Source organism: Zosterops lateralis (assembly GCF_965231275.1).
Source record: "Zosterops lateralis genome assembly, chromosome: 2".
Lineage (NCBI taxonomy): Eukaryota > Metazoa > Chordata > Aves > Passeriformes > Zosteropidae > Zosterops > Zosterops lateralis.
Window position 1 is genome coordinate 72,928,208 of NC_139763.1, and position 15,756 is coordinate 72,943,963.

Consider the following 15,756-nt stretch of genomic DNA (forward strand, 5'->3'; position numbering starts at 1 on the left):
GCTCCCCCTTCCCGCTAGAGCCCAGCGAGGAGCTGCTGTGACAAGGAGCGGGTTTTGGAGGGGAAAAGGAGTCACCTCTCCGTGCGGTGGCCCCGCGGACGGGCGCCCCGAGGGGACGGGCGGGCCATGGGCGGGCGGCCCCGGAGGGTGCTGCAGCCCTTCCCGGCCCTTCCCGCCCTGGAAGGCCCTGCCCCCGCTGGAATGCGGCGGGAGGGGAGTGGAGTGACGCGGGGTCACGTGGCGCCGATGGAATGCCAACAATGTAGCGAATGTCCCGACTGCGCCCCGCACTCGGCGCCCGGGACGGCCACGGGGGAAGAGATGGAGAGCGGCCCGCGCCGCCGCCGCCGCCGCTGAGCCCAGCGAGCCTCCGAGCCGAACCGAGCCGAGCCGAACCGAGCCGGGCCCCGCAGGGAGGTGAGCGCGGGGGGCGCGGGGGGAGCGCTCCCCATCCCCCCAAACCTCTCCCCGCGGGAGGGAGAGTCCCTTGGGCGAGCGGGGGGAGCGCTGAGCGGAGAGGGGCCGGTCCCGGAGGCGGGGGCGGGTGTCCCGTGTGTGTGTCCGGCCGTGGGGACAGCCCTGGCGCCCTGCCCGCGCCCCACGGCACTTTCCGGACACTCGTGTGACAGCCCGGCCCGGCCCAGGCCTCTGCCCTGCCGGCCGGGGTTTATTTCGGGAGCGTTCTGCCCAGGAAGGAGCGGGGCAGGAAGGGGCCCGGGAGCCGCGGGGGCACCCACAGCCCGGGGGTCCCGTCTGGGGCCCCGCCGTGCCCACCCAGCTGAAGGTCACTGCCCAGCCCTCCCCGCTGCCCCCTGAGCCCGTGCGTGTTGAAATACCCCTTTTCCCGGGAAAGGCACCGGCGCAAATGACGCAAAAGGGGCTGGTTTGGAGTGTCCGGGCTCTGCGGTCAGTCGCTGCTCTGGAGGGGAAGGTGAGCTGTTTTCCCACTCCAGTGGGACACGGGCACAGTCACTCTTGGACAGTCCTGTTAGCAGGAGGAGAGGCGGAGTCGTTTTAGGGAAAATCCCCTTTCCAATTTTTCTTCACGGTTTGTAGCATAATAAAATCCCTGAAACGCTTCCCCCCGCATCGTGCTCCTGCTGTACAAAGTGAGCAGTCCCTGCTCCCTTGAATTTGTGTTCCAAAAAAGTCCCCAAAGCCATACCTATAAACTGAGAGAGGGAAGGAAGTCGTAGCAGTTTCTTAAAACTTTACTCCTTCCTATACTGCAGCGATTTCAAGTTCAGCTCAGTCCAGTTACAGGGAACAGCTCACCAGCTCGGGTGAGTTTTGGTTTCTTGCCTTGTGTCCATGGAGCCACCAGCACACCCAGCCTGTTAGTGAATGAAGAGACAGGAGAGTGGATAGATGTTGCTGCTGGCACAACAGACATCAGCATATCATTTCAGTGTGTCGTTTGGTTGTTGATAGATCAGCTGTTGGTGTATCTCAAATGAAACAATCAGTTACTCAAAAATTGTTTAACTCGGTGTAATTAAAGTAATGCTGCACCTGCTTGAAGTGTTGTGTCTTCAGGATAATGGACAAGCTTCTAATTAGTACAGAACAGTAACGTTTTGGAAAAGACCTTAAGACTGTTTTGTCAGAATGGCTAAGAATTCAAAAATAATTTCTTCTGATGGCAGGAAGGCTATTGATACATTCATGCTGCAAGCAGGGTGCAGATTAGAAGGATTTGAAGTTGTCCAAATCCACATGTACAGTTAGAAATGCTTAGACAGAATGAGACACACTGCATATCTCTTAAAGCATACAACCATTCTATTTTTTTTTTCTGAAAAATGAGAATCACAGGAAGATACAAAAAAAGCCAGCAGCTTGTCTTTCCTTGTAATATTTACTGTTCCTTTTTTTTTTTTTTTTTTTTTTTTTTTGCTTATTTTACATGTTTAGTTAAAAAAAACCCACAAAACCTGCAAAATATGAATCAGGTTTGTAGTTAGCTCCAGTACTTACTGCTGTTGCTGCTCTCATCCATGCTGTCAAAGCGACCAACATTTCTTTCTGGTTTAAGCAGTGTTGTAAATGTAAGCTGAGGAAGCTGCCAGCTGGCTTGACCCAGCATTATTAGACTCGAGCTTAGGCTAAAGGTCACAGAAGTTCTTTATGTGAAGCATGTGTGGAAGTGGGAAAGCAGTCTTTTGCTGCAAAAAGGTGGGGGCCTTGCAAGCTTTCCCAGCGTGTCCCAGGCCTGAGGATTGGCACAGGGACTGAAAAGGAAGAACAACCCAGAGGCCTAAACCAAGCCATATGGTGCCTGCTGCTGTCAGGAAAAGAAAGACAATTATAGACCAATTAATTGCTCTGTATCTTCTAAGCACTAGCTAGTTATGATGTAATCCAAAGAAGGCTGCAATACTATTGTGCTTTGTTTTTTACCAAGTCTGTGTATTATCTTTTGTTACATTCTGTCCAAGTGGAAAAAAAATCTGTGCTTGAGATCCTGCAGTTGCTTTTGTCCTCACTTGGGACAATGAAAGCTTGATCTGTTACTGACCAATAGCTGGTTTGTGGAAACATCAAAATCTGATGAACAGCTTTAGCACTTCCCTTAAAACCATTGGCAAATGTCACTGTTGCTTCTCTGTTGGTTCATGTTGCAGGGTGTTCATGGAGAGCACTGAATGGAAGAGCTCAAGCCCTCAAACACTTTATAGGTGTTTTTAGTTAATGGAGCATTTAAATCCTAACAAAAAATGTTTACTTAGGTTAATCTCAAGTGACTGATCTGTGCTCCTGCATTTCAGCCTGGTGAACCATCATAGAAGAGTCTGGGTCTGACTGCACTGTTGCATTTCAGACCTTGGTTGTAGAGGAAAGCTTGAAGTGGACTCTGTCCTGCTGAGGACGTGGTGGTGGGCTTCAGAGGTGAATGTGTCCTGATTCTGTTGGGCTTCACAGCAGTAAGCTGTTTGCTTGGCAGTGAGAAGTGATGGCAAATGCGTGGAAATGGTTGATTTTTCTGGGAAATGCTATAGCTATCACAACAAAAAGAATTTTTAGTATGAGTATGGGAAAATAAAGAACAATACTTCCCAGAAAAACCCTTTTCAGTGATAAATGTCCTATGACCAAAAGTGAAGCACCTTAAAAAAAAAAATCCAATTAACTTCTGGGTGCTGGTGAGAAACATACAGTGTGTTACCATCCTCTGTATTTGCAATTTGGAAACAATTGAATAAAATTCTTCCCTTACCAGCAAGGTGGCTGGAGCACCATTCAGAAGTCACTTTGCAAGTGCAAATGGCAGCAGAAGAAGCCAACTTGCATAACCAGCATCGAATAGCTAGGTTGCATTTCTGATTAGGCTGTCTTTCTAATCCCGTTCCAAACACACCATTGTTTCATGTTTGCATTACGGTGATGCATAAAGATTTAGTTAAGGTAGGATTCTTGTTGTAACTTTGTGCTGCATGGAGATCACAAGTTGTACAGTAGCTTAGCTGTGCTGCATGGGTGTTCTCTGCTGCGTGTCAGAAGAGCTGACATGCAGCAGAGAACATAAAGCTGTCTCAAAAGTCATCTCCTTCTGTGTTAGGATGCTGTATGATCTGGTTCTTCATCTTCTGCTCATACTGTGGAGCTCCATTTACCTCTCTTTTCCCTTTCTTTGCTATAAGGCACAGCTAATGAAGTATCCTATATCATTTCCTCACTTCTTTTTTTTTTTTTTCTCCCCTCTTCCTTCCACTTTTGGTGAGAACTTCAGGCTTTGCTAAGTTATTCACGTGGAAAGGCATGTTCTTTCTGTTATTCAGTTTGTTATTGAAATACTAGAAGTTACTATGGTTAGAGTCATCAATATTTCCATTATAAATCTTTTTCGTAAAAACTGAAACTGTGCTCAGCTAGTGTAAAACAAACAAAATCTTAAGTGGGAGAAAAACATTTCATGAGCATACTCTTCCCTAATTATGAAATAGGATAGGCTTGTCCAGAATTTGGTTATGCAATTGGGTAGGAAACTTGCCACAATTAGGTCCTGTAAAATTCTTAAATTATTTTTTTAAACCTTATTTTAAACCTTTATCTTAGACCTTTAAACCTTATTTTAATTTATTTTGAAAACTAAATTTAAAAGAAAAATGAGTTGTTTATTGGTTATGTTGAGAAAGCCTTCTAAAATCCTGTTGAAAACAGAGTGAAAATCATTAAAGGGTATCCAACTGTGACAGCTTAAGAGGTTAAACTGATTAATTTTCACTTGATTAATTGTCTTACTGTCCCTTCAGAGGCATTTACAATATCAACCTAATTGACTGTACTTTTCATTTTTCTTTTGTTTCAGACACTGTCAGTCTGCAAAATGATGATTCAACATATTTTCATTTTCCGTGGGAAATATGAAGATTGTGAGCTGAAGTGAAACACTGGCAGAAATCTCTCGAGAATTTTGCCTTTTCTTCTTCTCTTTGAAGGATTATGTTTACAATAAATTGATACCATCAAGTGACATGTTTTTGAAATAATTTAAAAGAAACAAGGAATAAAGCTGTATTTATGCTCAGAGAAAACTGGATCAACAATGAGGCCAAAGACTTTTCCTGCTACGACATATTCTGGAAACAGCAGACAAAGGTTGCAAGAGATTCGAGAAGGTTTAAAGCAGCCATCCAAATCTTCAGGTCAGGGACTGCCCATTGGAGCAGGCAGTGAAACTTCTCTGGACCCTAAGATTTTAATAGGGAAGGATGCTGCAAGGCAGCAGCAGATGAGACAAACACCCAAGTTTGGGCCGTATCAGAAAGCTCTGCGAGAAATCAGATATTCTCTGCTGCCCTTTGCTAATGAATCAAGCTCCACAGCAGCCGTGGAAGTCAACAGGCAAATGCTCCAGGAACTGGTGAATGCAGGTTGTGATCAGGTATGTGTCAGCTGGGAGGAGGGATTGGCACTGCTGCCAAAACAAGTTTATACTCTGGGCTGAAGAAAGGATTTTGATGGTGGCTGTCAAAGTCACGGAAATGCACTGATTCTTCTGGCAGTTGTATTGCTGTATGAGCAGCAGAGCAGATGGACTTACTGGGGACAGATGTGCCTAATGTGGGGTTCATTTGTGTTAAAGACAGTCACAGTGACCTCTAGGATTCTTCTATGATTTCCCCAGTTGATGTATGAGACTGAACAGGGTAGCTTGTCTTTTTTTTTTTTTTAAATCTTTCTTTTCTCCATTTTGCTTTTTGTTTCTTCATTTTCCCTGCAATGCTTAGTAACAAGCCTTACTTGTGAGTAATAGGGTGGAATTTTGTCTAGCACATCGAAGCCCAGCTCACTGTCAGAAATAACTGTAAGAAATGATAGAGACAATATCTGGTATTTGAAGAATTTTGTTTGCTGTTGGCCAGAAGCAGGAGGGCTTGGATGGATGTTCAGCTGACTGCAGTGATTCTGTCCACACCTTTTCTTCTTCTCTTTCTCTGCTTCTATTAAGGGGTGGTAGCACTGCTCAGATCAGAGACTTGATGTATAGGTGCTTTTCTTTGTCATCCTGGGATTGATGCTAGAGTATATTCTTAATTGAGACACCTTTCACATGGTGCAGAACAAAGTCTTTGTGTTGAGCTGCATTCATCTTGCTTGGGCTTCCAGTGTTGGTGTCAACTTTCACCTTTGTCCAGGAGTAGTTCAAAATTTTGCTTTTTAGAGAAAAAATGCTGGTTTGGGTTCAGATTCTGTGTTGTAGGAACATTTATTCCCATGTGATTGAATAGCAGTTGTTGACAAGCTGAAATATTTTCATTTATAGTCTGATACAAATTGGAGAGATTTAAAACCAAAGTACTTCCAGTGGCATCTCCTGGATTTCAAAACTTGCCCCCCTCCTTCAGTCACAGCAGAATGTGAGTCTCTTGACTCTCCTAGACTATAATCTGATTCTGTATAACAAAACTAGCATCAAGCATTATTATAAACAGTATAACAGTATGCATTTCCCTGGAGCTATATAAATATTAATTAGTGCTGTTTCTATGCCAAAGACTTTATGCTATACAAGATAATCAGAGCTAGAGTAGATTGCATATCTAATAAGAAGTGCTGCAGAACAACTGAACACTTGCTAGTCCAGTGAACCAAGATGCAGTACTGAATTATTTACCTGGAGGAACCAAGGATTTTCTCTGATCTCTAGCATGCCATGGAAACTGTTTTTTTAGAACTCTAGCCTCTGAATTTCCCTAGCTGTTTAGGATGGGAACACTCCCTGTGCATATGAGCCAGGGTTAAATGAGCACAGCTGGATTCTGAATTGGAAATGCACATTTGGTAGGTTACAGGGACAAATCGTTCACACATAGAACTTGGCTCGTTGAGCTGAAATCTTGGAAAGTACTTTGAGCACACTACAGCACAGTAAAGTTAAGCCAATGTATAAAACAGAAATACCTGAACACCTGTTAAAATGTCTTGTATTCAAAGCAGTGTAATGAAGTATATGTGTAAATTTTTTTAATATATTCAGCTATTTTGACTTCAGTGTTCATACAGTGATTTTGCTGCTTCTAGAGCATTGAACCCAGTTCTGACTCTGATGTGGAGATTTTTGCTCCTTAAATTTTGCTCACATTTTCAGTTGGGCTTTTTTTTTTTTTTTTGCCCCTCCTAATTGGCCATGATCTTTCCATCCCCCCATTTGTTGTTTGTCCCTGGCTGTGACTTGTTGCCAGGCAATGGCATTATTGGGCCTATTCTTTAGGTGTGTTTGGCACTCAGGTCTAGGCTTAATCAGGATCATATTCGGCTAGAGTCCATAGAGTCCAAATAGAGGTTTCAGGACTGGAATCCTGTGAATAAAAATGCTGAGCTTCCCAGTGTGAGTCCAGAAGAAGATTCTGGAAGGTGTGAGTCCACATGAGGATTCACTGTCCTGAAAGGTTGTGGATGATTGGAGCTTCTTGAGATGATGTGAATGGTATCTGACCTTGGAGATGGCATGGTGTAGGGTGACACACCTGATTACTACCTCTAGATTCTTCTTTTTCCCCTGGTGCCTGAGCTGTTTTGAATCAGATGCTGAACTGTTTCATATCACGATATGTTGTAAATCAGTGACATACCCTACCCTGTCCCTGCTTGTGCATCAAAGCCTTTAAATGCCTACCACATGGACATCTTCTGTAGTCCTGTAGGCAGCTAACAGATCTCTGATTTAACAGAGGAGTGAAGGCAGCTTCAGTTTCTTTGGGGATGTTTTTATTTACCTCTGAACCCAATGCTCATGTGAGGTTGGTAAATGGGAATTGAAGCCCACACTCAACCTTCCCCTTTCAAAAGCCAGGAGCAGCGCTGTTGAGGTTAAAGATTTCAGTCCATGAGCAGCTCATGCTCTACTTGAGCCTTCCACTAGAGCAAGCCTGCAGAATACAAAATCTTATCCCTCTTACCATGTGCTTCATGGTACACAAATCAGCTGTTCAGCAGCTGCAAGCATCCTGAAGGGTCTGGCAGTTTGTCATAAGAAGCTCTAATCATGAGCATTCTAGGAAGCCGTGAAGGAGTCGAGGGCTGTAACACTCAGTTTGAGCTTATGGGAACTCTGTTTGCCAGCTGGATTTGGGCTGATGCTTTTTGGTGTTCTAGATGGAACACGGAAAAGTAACAGTAACCTTCTGGGAAATGTTGTGGTGGACAGCATGCAAGGATCAGGATTCTTCTTCAGTCTGTTTATTAGGCCACAGTGAGGATTTTTGGAAGGGTGAAGGGAAGTAGTGACAATTGAAAAGGAAAAAAAAAATTAGAGCCTAGGGAAAGGATACTTCTGTTTAATACTCTCACCAGCTCCACTCATCTGTCCTATCTGTAGCATGGATAGATTTTAACAACAACCATTTCACTTCCTACAAGAGATGTTGCTTATTGGGGTTTGTAGCTCCCTGTTCTGCCTAAAATGACTCTTAAGTTTTAAGATGAAATTGGAATTGGTTTTATTAAATAAAAAAGGAGCATAACGTTTTATTACTTTACTCTTGCTCTATGAAAGTCCCACACAGCCAGGAAGTTCATTATAAACCAATTGGTAGACTTAGCAAGTATATGAAATTCAGTGTAATTCGTAAAGTAAATATCAAATTCTCATGTCTTTCAGTTACAGTCATCATAGGTGTTACATGTGAAAACAGACCTTTATTTTTTGTTTTTAATTGGTTAGGAAGTTGTCAGTATTCTTTTAATTGACCTGTTTTCTTCCAGAAAGATTTTTTTTTTTCAGCCATTGTGTAGTTTATGGTTTTCTAGTGAAATCTGATCTCCTAAACTTAATGGAGACTTCACGGTAGACCTGAGAGAAGCCAAGATTACATTTTAATTTTTTTAAGAGATAAAAACCAAAATAACACACATAATTAGTCATTGTTTTTCTGAAACAAATGGAGCAACTTGTCTGTTGTTAGCTTAAGTCATCTTTTCAACAGTAATCATTTAGTGAGTTTCAATCAAAATTAATTAGTGCAGCCTAAATAGTTTTGAAACTCGCAGAACATGACTGCAAAAGACCAGACCTTTTTCGTTGTAAAAGCTTGAAGCCAAAAGCACACCTAACACGCCATTCTTTCGTAAATAAAAGTCCTTGGGCTTGGAAGTGTAACTTGCAGTCACTGTAGGGGGACAAGAGTGTGGAGCGTCTGTCCTGTGGGCTGGTAAACCACTGGAATCACCTGAGGCAAGTGGGTGGTGTTTGGGGTGTGGTGGTAAATGCAGCTGCTGTTGTGAACTGGGTGTTTCTAATGAATAGATGCAATTGAGTGTATGATCAGTGGCATTCCAACAACCTGAATGGGCTGTACTGTACTTACTGTACTTCCTTAGAGCATAAACAGCCACTGACATTGTGATTTCCAGTGGGCTGCAGCAGTTCTAGATGAGCTGTGGAACATTACACACTTGTCACTTCTGTGGGGTTTTTTTCCTTTCCCTCAAGCGAACTTTCCTTTGAGCAAAGGGTGCCTTTTCTGGATGAAGATTTCTAGACATGGTTTGTTTGTTTGGGCAGCTATTTTTAAGAAAAAATCATGTTCTAGGATTTTTTACAGGCTACATACTGTTGGTAACATGCTATCTTGCTGTACAACTATGAATATGTGAAGTGGGGAAATTCTTATGCTTCATTTTCTCCAGAGGCTTTTATAAATACCTGGAGTAAAACATGTACCCCTTGTGCCAATATCAGGATGTTTTGAAGGGGAAGATCTGTCCATTAGTTACTAATGGTAATGATGTCTGTGGAATGGTGTAATGTGTGTAAGAATTTCAAGCTGACTACCTTGTCATCAGTGTTGTGCTGAATTAATGATATTCAGTTTGTAGAAATGGGGTGGGGGGTTTTCTTGCCTTTTTTTTTTTTTTTTTTTTTTTTTTTTAATTCCTCCTTGCATTCCAGGATTCTTTCAATCTCTACATCATGGTTGGCCTTCTTTTTATTGAACCATTTGGCAAAGATTCTACCCTGGTCTGGGAATGCTGATTGGTTTCAGGTTTTGAAAATGAGAAATAAAGTATTTCTCTCAATTAGAGCAAATATTTGCAATTCTTTAAGTGAGGAAAATTCTGTTCTCTCAAATAGGACAAAAAGGACTTTTGGGCAAAAAGTCCTTTTTTGCATTTCACATGTAGAACTAGTGTTCTATTCCTGTTCTGTATGGGTCATGCTTGTCCACCTATGATCCATGTGCCATCCAGCAGTGTGTTACTGAGCAGTAGGACTTCTCACCATATTGTTGGAGTGATGACAGGAGGCAGATACAGTGTAGAGTTTTGTTTTGGTGACAGACTTGCTGAAGCTTTGCTGTAGTAAAATATCTGTTGTGATGTATTTGTTAAGAGGACAAGTCTAAAAAGACAGCTTTCCTTCAAGATGAAGGACAGAAAATTTTGTAATAGCAAACAAGAAAATTCTTTCCATAACATTGGCCTATCCTGTAACAAAATTTTGTGTTTGATTGAGTAAACTTTAACTGTGTTAGGAGTTTTCCCTGCCCAGGATGAACATCTTAGTCATCTTCTGGATGTTTTCAGTCTAGATTGTTTGTTTAATGAAAAATGACTGAAGAATGAGCTGTTATAAGATTGCCTGGGTTGTTCTGTGGGTCATATATTAAAGGTGAGGATCACAGAATATTCTGAATTGGAAGGAATCCACAAGGATCATCAAGTCCAGTCCTTAAGTGAGTAAACCATACAGGGATCTAACCTGCGCCCTTGGTGTTTGAGCACCATGCTCTGACCAGCTGAGCTAATGTGGTGCAAGTCATTACAAGCTGTGCTGCTTCTAGAAGTGTTTTGGGTTACAGGGAGGCAAAAAGGGATGTTCAAATGAGGGCACTCACTGCTGAATGCAGGAGAAAGGTTTTATTTTAGCAACTGAAATAGATCTGATAATTCAGGCCAACAGTCTCTTGGGTGTTCCATTTGCATCCATCATTTGAAGGTAAGTTGTTCACTCTGCCTTCTCTCTACCACATGTATTGAGGGCTTGTTTCATAACCTTTTCCTACACTTTTTTCTTTCTAACCTCCCTTTTTGGTTTCAATCTTTCTGAGAGATTTCCAGCATAATGCAGTGTTCTTCCATCAAAGCATCTAACGGAATGTGTTTTCCCACTAATATGCCTGAGGTTAGCAACTTAAGTCATTTCAGTTCTTACTTGCTTCAGAAGAAAAAGTGAGTCATAGCTTTCCAGGGGCTGAATGCAAGAGGTGGAGATTGCTCTTCAGCTGATAGCTTCTGGCACCTTTCTCTCCTAAGCCTTTTCTCTTGTCTCCAATCTTCCTATGTTTCTGCCTCTTCTTGATGATGCTGGCTTAGTGAGCATACTTAGATTCTCTGTGTCATGACACAACTCCCACAGTGTAGTTGTGTAGGTGCTCTTGGTATTGGGTGAGCGTGGCTTGGAATATGCTTATCCTGCAGAAGGAAGAAAAGTATTTTCCCTTGAGTTTTTGTGGTGGTGGAAATATTTATTAACAGTTGCAAATGATTGCATGTTCTCCTTCGCATGACAAGATTTGGCAGCTGGGCAGTAATATTGCACTGAACAAGAGTATTTTAAACTCTGCCCTTAATTCTTGTTAGTCTTTTTTTTCTTCTTTATCAAACTATAGAATAAATTACATCCTGGCAGCAGGATTGTTTGTTTGAAACGACACGACAGGAATCAGATGCTAGACTTCAACTGGAGATAAGTGTGAATCTTGAGTTATCTTAAACTTTTCTATTCCTCATTTCAGATAAACATTATAGAAGCTTGGGAGTTAATATAAAAATATAAAACTTGCTATAACAGGGTACAGGATTAACTTGCACTGGATAGTTAAATTGTATTTATTAACATTTAATTGCTAGTAGAATTTTGAGCTATGGTTATTTTTTTCTTAGTGAGAAAGGAAATGACTTCTTCACAGTCACTAAAAATGTGCATAAGCGTTTACTTCAGTGTCTGAATAAAAAGCCCTTGTGACCAAAAGTGAAGATTGCCATTATTATTCTAACAGGAAGCTGATATCACAATAGTAGTAGGGTGTAACTGTTCCTTTTGCGTTTTTATGTTGTTTTCAGCCTAAATCTCTGCTGTTCTTTCAGCTTGTATCTGAGAGGAACCAATGTGATTTTATATTTTATACTGCAAAATAGCATCTCTGCATTGGGAGGAGGATGTTGAGTGTTTTTTGCTTGTCTGTGGTCATTCCTTTTTTTTATTAAAGAAATTGAATGACACTTTTAAACTTAGATTTCAGCAGGAGAACTTAATATAAGACTTTTACATTCTACGGTCTTTAGGGGTAGGTCATGCAATACATTTAGAACTCAGTTCAACCTAGGAATGTTTTTTAGTAGTTACTAGACTAATTAGAAGCTTATGTTAAAGCTGCTAATTGAATATCAGTAGAATAAAAATAAAAATTCATTGCTACTCATGTGATGTGCAGGTATGTGCCATACTTCTGTGGAGTGATTTTCTTTAAATTCATTTTCTTTTTCCTAAAGCATGGGCAAATATACATAACATACAATTACATTCATTTTTTCTCAGTTTTTTCTTGCCGTACCCCCATCTCGAGCAGACCTTGTTGGTGCTCCCATGGGCCCAGCATTCAAATTCTGCTCGACAGCTGCTTGTGGTGGCAACTCCTATAGAATGTCCATGTCCCATGTGTGTTGTCCACATGTCTCCCTAATATTCCATAAATCAGGCTCCAGTACTTGCATTCTTTGCTCCTTGGGTGCTGCCTGTCTCTGTGACTTGCAAATGCTTGTATGCAGAGCTGTGTGAAGTAGATGAGCTGAGATGTGAAGGAGCCCTTCAAATCTTTTTACTTGGTGGTGCCAACTGCTGTTTTTCTCATGTAGAGTATGCATCCATTAATTCTCCACCATTGCCTTGAATCACTCTTAAGAAACGGCTGGTTAGACACCCAGTTTTTCCTTTCTTTGACCTCAGAAAGTATTATGACTGGATTACAAGCTGCCTGTGGCTATAGCTACTCTAGGGTAGATGTTCCACAATCAAGTACTGCTGAAACAAATGCAATTTGCACTAGTAAAATCAAGCAGGGACAGACATATGATCATTGTTTGTTTAAAGCTACAAATGTTTGTGTTAACTTGGGCTTTAAACTTGTGTAGGTTATGTGTACAGCACCTGAAATGCGTCTAACTTCTTCCACTGCTGCTTATGTTCATAACCTAATTGTGACTGTAGATTAGATCTGATATTTTTATGTTGCTTGGAGCTGAGGCTAAGAGTGGGAAATGCTGGCCCTTATTTCTAAGTTTTTATAATTCCCTTGCTTTTTGGAAAAATACAAAATTAAATTTACAATGCCTTGGATTACCAAATTAGAGGCTGAAGTTGCTGTCGTGTTGTGGTCTGTGGTCTTATCGTAGCAGTAGCAGTCTCACATTGCCCAGGCTTGAGAGGGATCCTAATTTCCCATCTCCAGAAGATGCTTTAATAAAAGCCTGATGAAAGTCAGCTAGTCAAACTCTTGCTGTCAGCCTGCTCTACATATCTGCTGCACATCACTTAAAATACTGTTGCTGATAGAAATACTTTTGACTTCATGTTACTGGGCAGCTTCTGTTGAGGTGGTTCTCTCAGCTCTGATCTTCATGGATTCTCCCAGCTGTGGCTGGAGCACAGCAAAACTGGTTTGTTCCTAATGGTCCTGTCCTGCCATCTGGGCAGTGGCTGGCAGTTCACAAGAAACTTCTGGGTTACAAATGGACACATTAAAAATTCGGTTTCATATGAGCAATGCATATGTGCATGTATGTATTGGGATGACTGCAGCGTCTGCATGGTACCAACTGTTTGTGAAGAACTTAATCCACAGGATTTGATACTGCATTGAAGATTTCTTTTTCAGTCTAAGGAAACAATATTCTAATGTTTGAGGCTGTGTTCTGCTTCCCTGCAGTGCAAGAGATGGATTTTTCCTGATGAGAAACTTGTGCTCTTCATTTTGAGTGAATCCAAGTAATTAAAAATATTTCCCTAGGGAGGCAAAGGATGAAAAGAACAAGAGAGGATATGAAAAATACTTAAAATATTTCTAGGTCAGTTAATTTTCAGAAGGCTGAGGCTAAAGAACGTTGTGTACCTGTAACTTTGTGAATCAGGTAATGGCTGTGGCAAGGACAGTCTGTGGTCTGTGAAAATAACTCTGTTCTGTGCTGCTGCTTTGTCTTTAATTGTTATCATATAAATATGGATTTGTGCATGTGTGAAACTTACTGTGACACACAGAGTCACTTAAGCACTTGGAGAAATACAAACACAGTGGGAATTGGGGAAATGGTGAGATTTAAATGTATACTGCTTGAATGACCAAGCATTTTGCAACTGTTTTATATGCCCTTCATTATCCTTCTTTTCTATATCCCTCATTACTCTAACGCAAGATTTGTAAATTGCTCATTTAATCCAAAGCATGCAAAGATGCAGGGTCTTGCACCTCACATGCATAAAATACTAGAAAGAAGACTACTGCTACTGGGTGATAATATGGTTAAGTTTCTGCCCTTTAAAGAGACTGACTTTAGAAGGAGAACTACCAGTGTAAAATTACTCCTGTAAAAGTCTTTATATGGCTATGATTTTATCCACTATTTGAATCTGTTGGATAGGGGTTATTTCAAAACAAAAGAAAATGCCAGCAGAGACTCAGAGATCACTGTTGCTGATCCGCAGCTTCATTCCCTCCCTTTTGTTTTGTTCTCTCACTGTATCAGTTCTTATCTTCCAAGCTATTTAAGGCTATACCTTTCTTTCTTTACCTGTTGTCCTATTGCATTGCTTTTTCTGCTCCATTGGTTTGAGTGACTAATATTTAATACCTCCTGTAGGCCTTTCTTTATGTGCCTCTGAATACCCAAACTGAGTTGATTTTCTTAAAATATAATTGCAAACTACTAAGGAATAACTTTTTTTATAGACTTTAGCCTTTCATATAAAAATCTTCGATGTGACATGTTAAAGAATTATCAATGCAACTGTAATGTGACTTTGCCAACACACCCTGTATGTTTTCTTTTCTTCCATTCAGTGTCAGGGCTTCATAGGCTGTGCTTAAAGCAGCCACCTGTCCCATTCATGTTTTTCTTCCAGCATTGCCACAGTTGCTGTATTCATTCCGCCATCCTGCCAGACGTCAGCCTGATAAAGATGCATAAAATCCAATTTAATCAATGTAATTGGAACCTTGAAATACTAATTTGTGTGGGGTATCCTTGTTTGCAAAAAAACCCCAAACAACAACAACAAAAAAAACCCTGGTTGTACCAATTAAAAATATAAAACGTTGTGGTCAAAAGACAGAGACCTTTGAATCAAGATAAATGCACTCCATGTTGGGCTATTTTTGTCCTGGCTCCAAACAATATGCATTACACCTTGGTGGAGCCTGTGTTTTCTGGTTGTCCAGCACTTGATTCTATTTCAGATGATCCCTGTATTTTAAATGATCCCCTGATTGCCCGTGTGATCTGCCCAGACATGGTGACAACCTGCTGGCTGTGTGCTGGAGCAGGGTGGAATTTTTCTTTTTCTTCCATGTGCTTCAGCAGTCGCTATGTTGGAAACTCACTTCCATCTCCTTCCTGTGATCATTTCTTACACGTTGGCCATCCCTCTTGTTTATAAAATCATTTTACTCTCTTTAATGTAAGCACTATATCCATTGAGTGCTTTTTGGAAGGTGTTTTATGACAAACCTATGGAATGTGTGGTGTTGTGGTCAGGCAAGCAGTGGAGAGAAGTTACTGGCGCAGTGTTCAGCAGTGCAAATTGAAGACCTAGAGCCTAGGAATCTACAAGTGGGTGAAAGTCATCAGCCAGGACACGTGGTGAGCAAGTTCCCCCATCCTACAAGAGGACCTCACTGGGAAGTGCCAGCAAATTCGAAAGCAAACCACAAGAATTTTCATTTGCGTTGGTGTGCCTCCCCCCGCCCCTCATCTCTCTGTTTGCTGAGAAGTGAACCTTCAGGGCTCTTTACCACATGAAAGTAACTAGAAAAAGTATTTTTTTCAGTATTACTTTGGTGCTGTACAATCATTTGCAACAGATTTTTCCTGGAACTTCTCTGTGATTTGTAAGCGTTAGAAAGTGGTGGAGGTTGAGAACTTGCTGTTGCAGGCCCTGCTACTCACTCAGGCAGAAATGGGCTCTCAGATTTGCTGCCAGGGGGAATCTGTTGGCCCCCGAGCCTGGAACACCACTGCTCAGGAGAGGGAGAGTCTGGG

General features: G+C 41.6%; 1 protein-coding gene across 2 annotated transcripts in view; it reads left to right on the forward strand.

Moving 5' to 3' along the window:
* Positions 1 to 370: 370 nt before the first annotated feature.
* Positions 371 to 15,756, forward strand: part of LATS2 (large tumor suppressor kinase 2) — a 48,755-nt gene continuing 33,369 nt past the window's right edge. For both annotated transcript variants that reach the window (XR_014589438.1, XM_083855890.1), the window contains exons 1-2: positions 371 to 417; positions 4,310 to 4,885. Coding sequence is in view for 1 of the 2 variants with exons in the window: in XM_083855890.1 (XP_083712016.1) it covers positions 4,547 to 4,885 (339 nt within the window). In the remaining variant the exon portion in view is untranslated. The remainder of the gene's footprint in view (positions 418 to 4,309; positions 4,886 to 15,756) is intronic.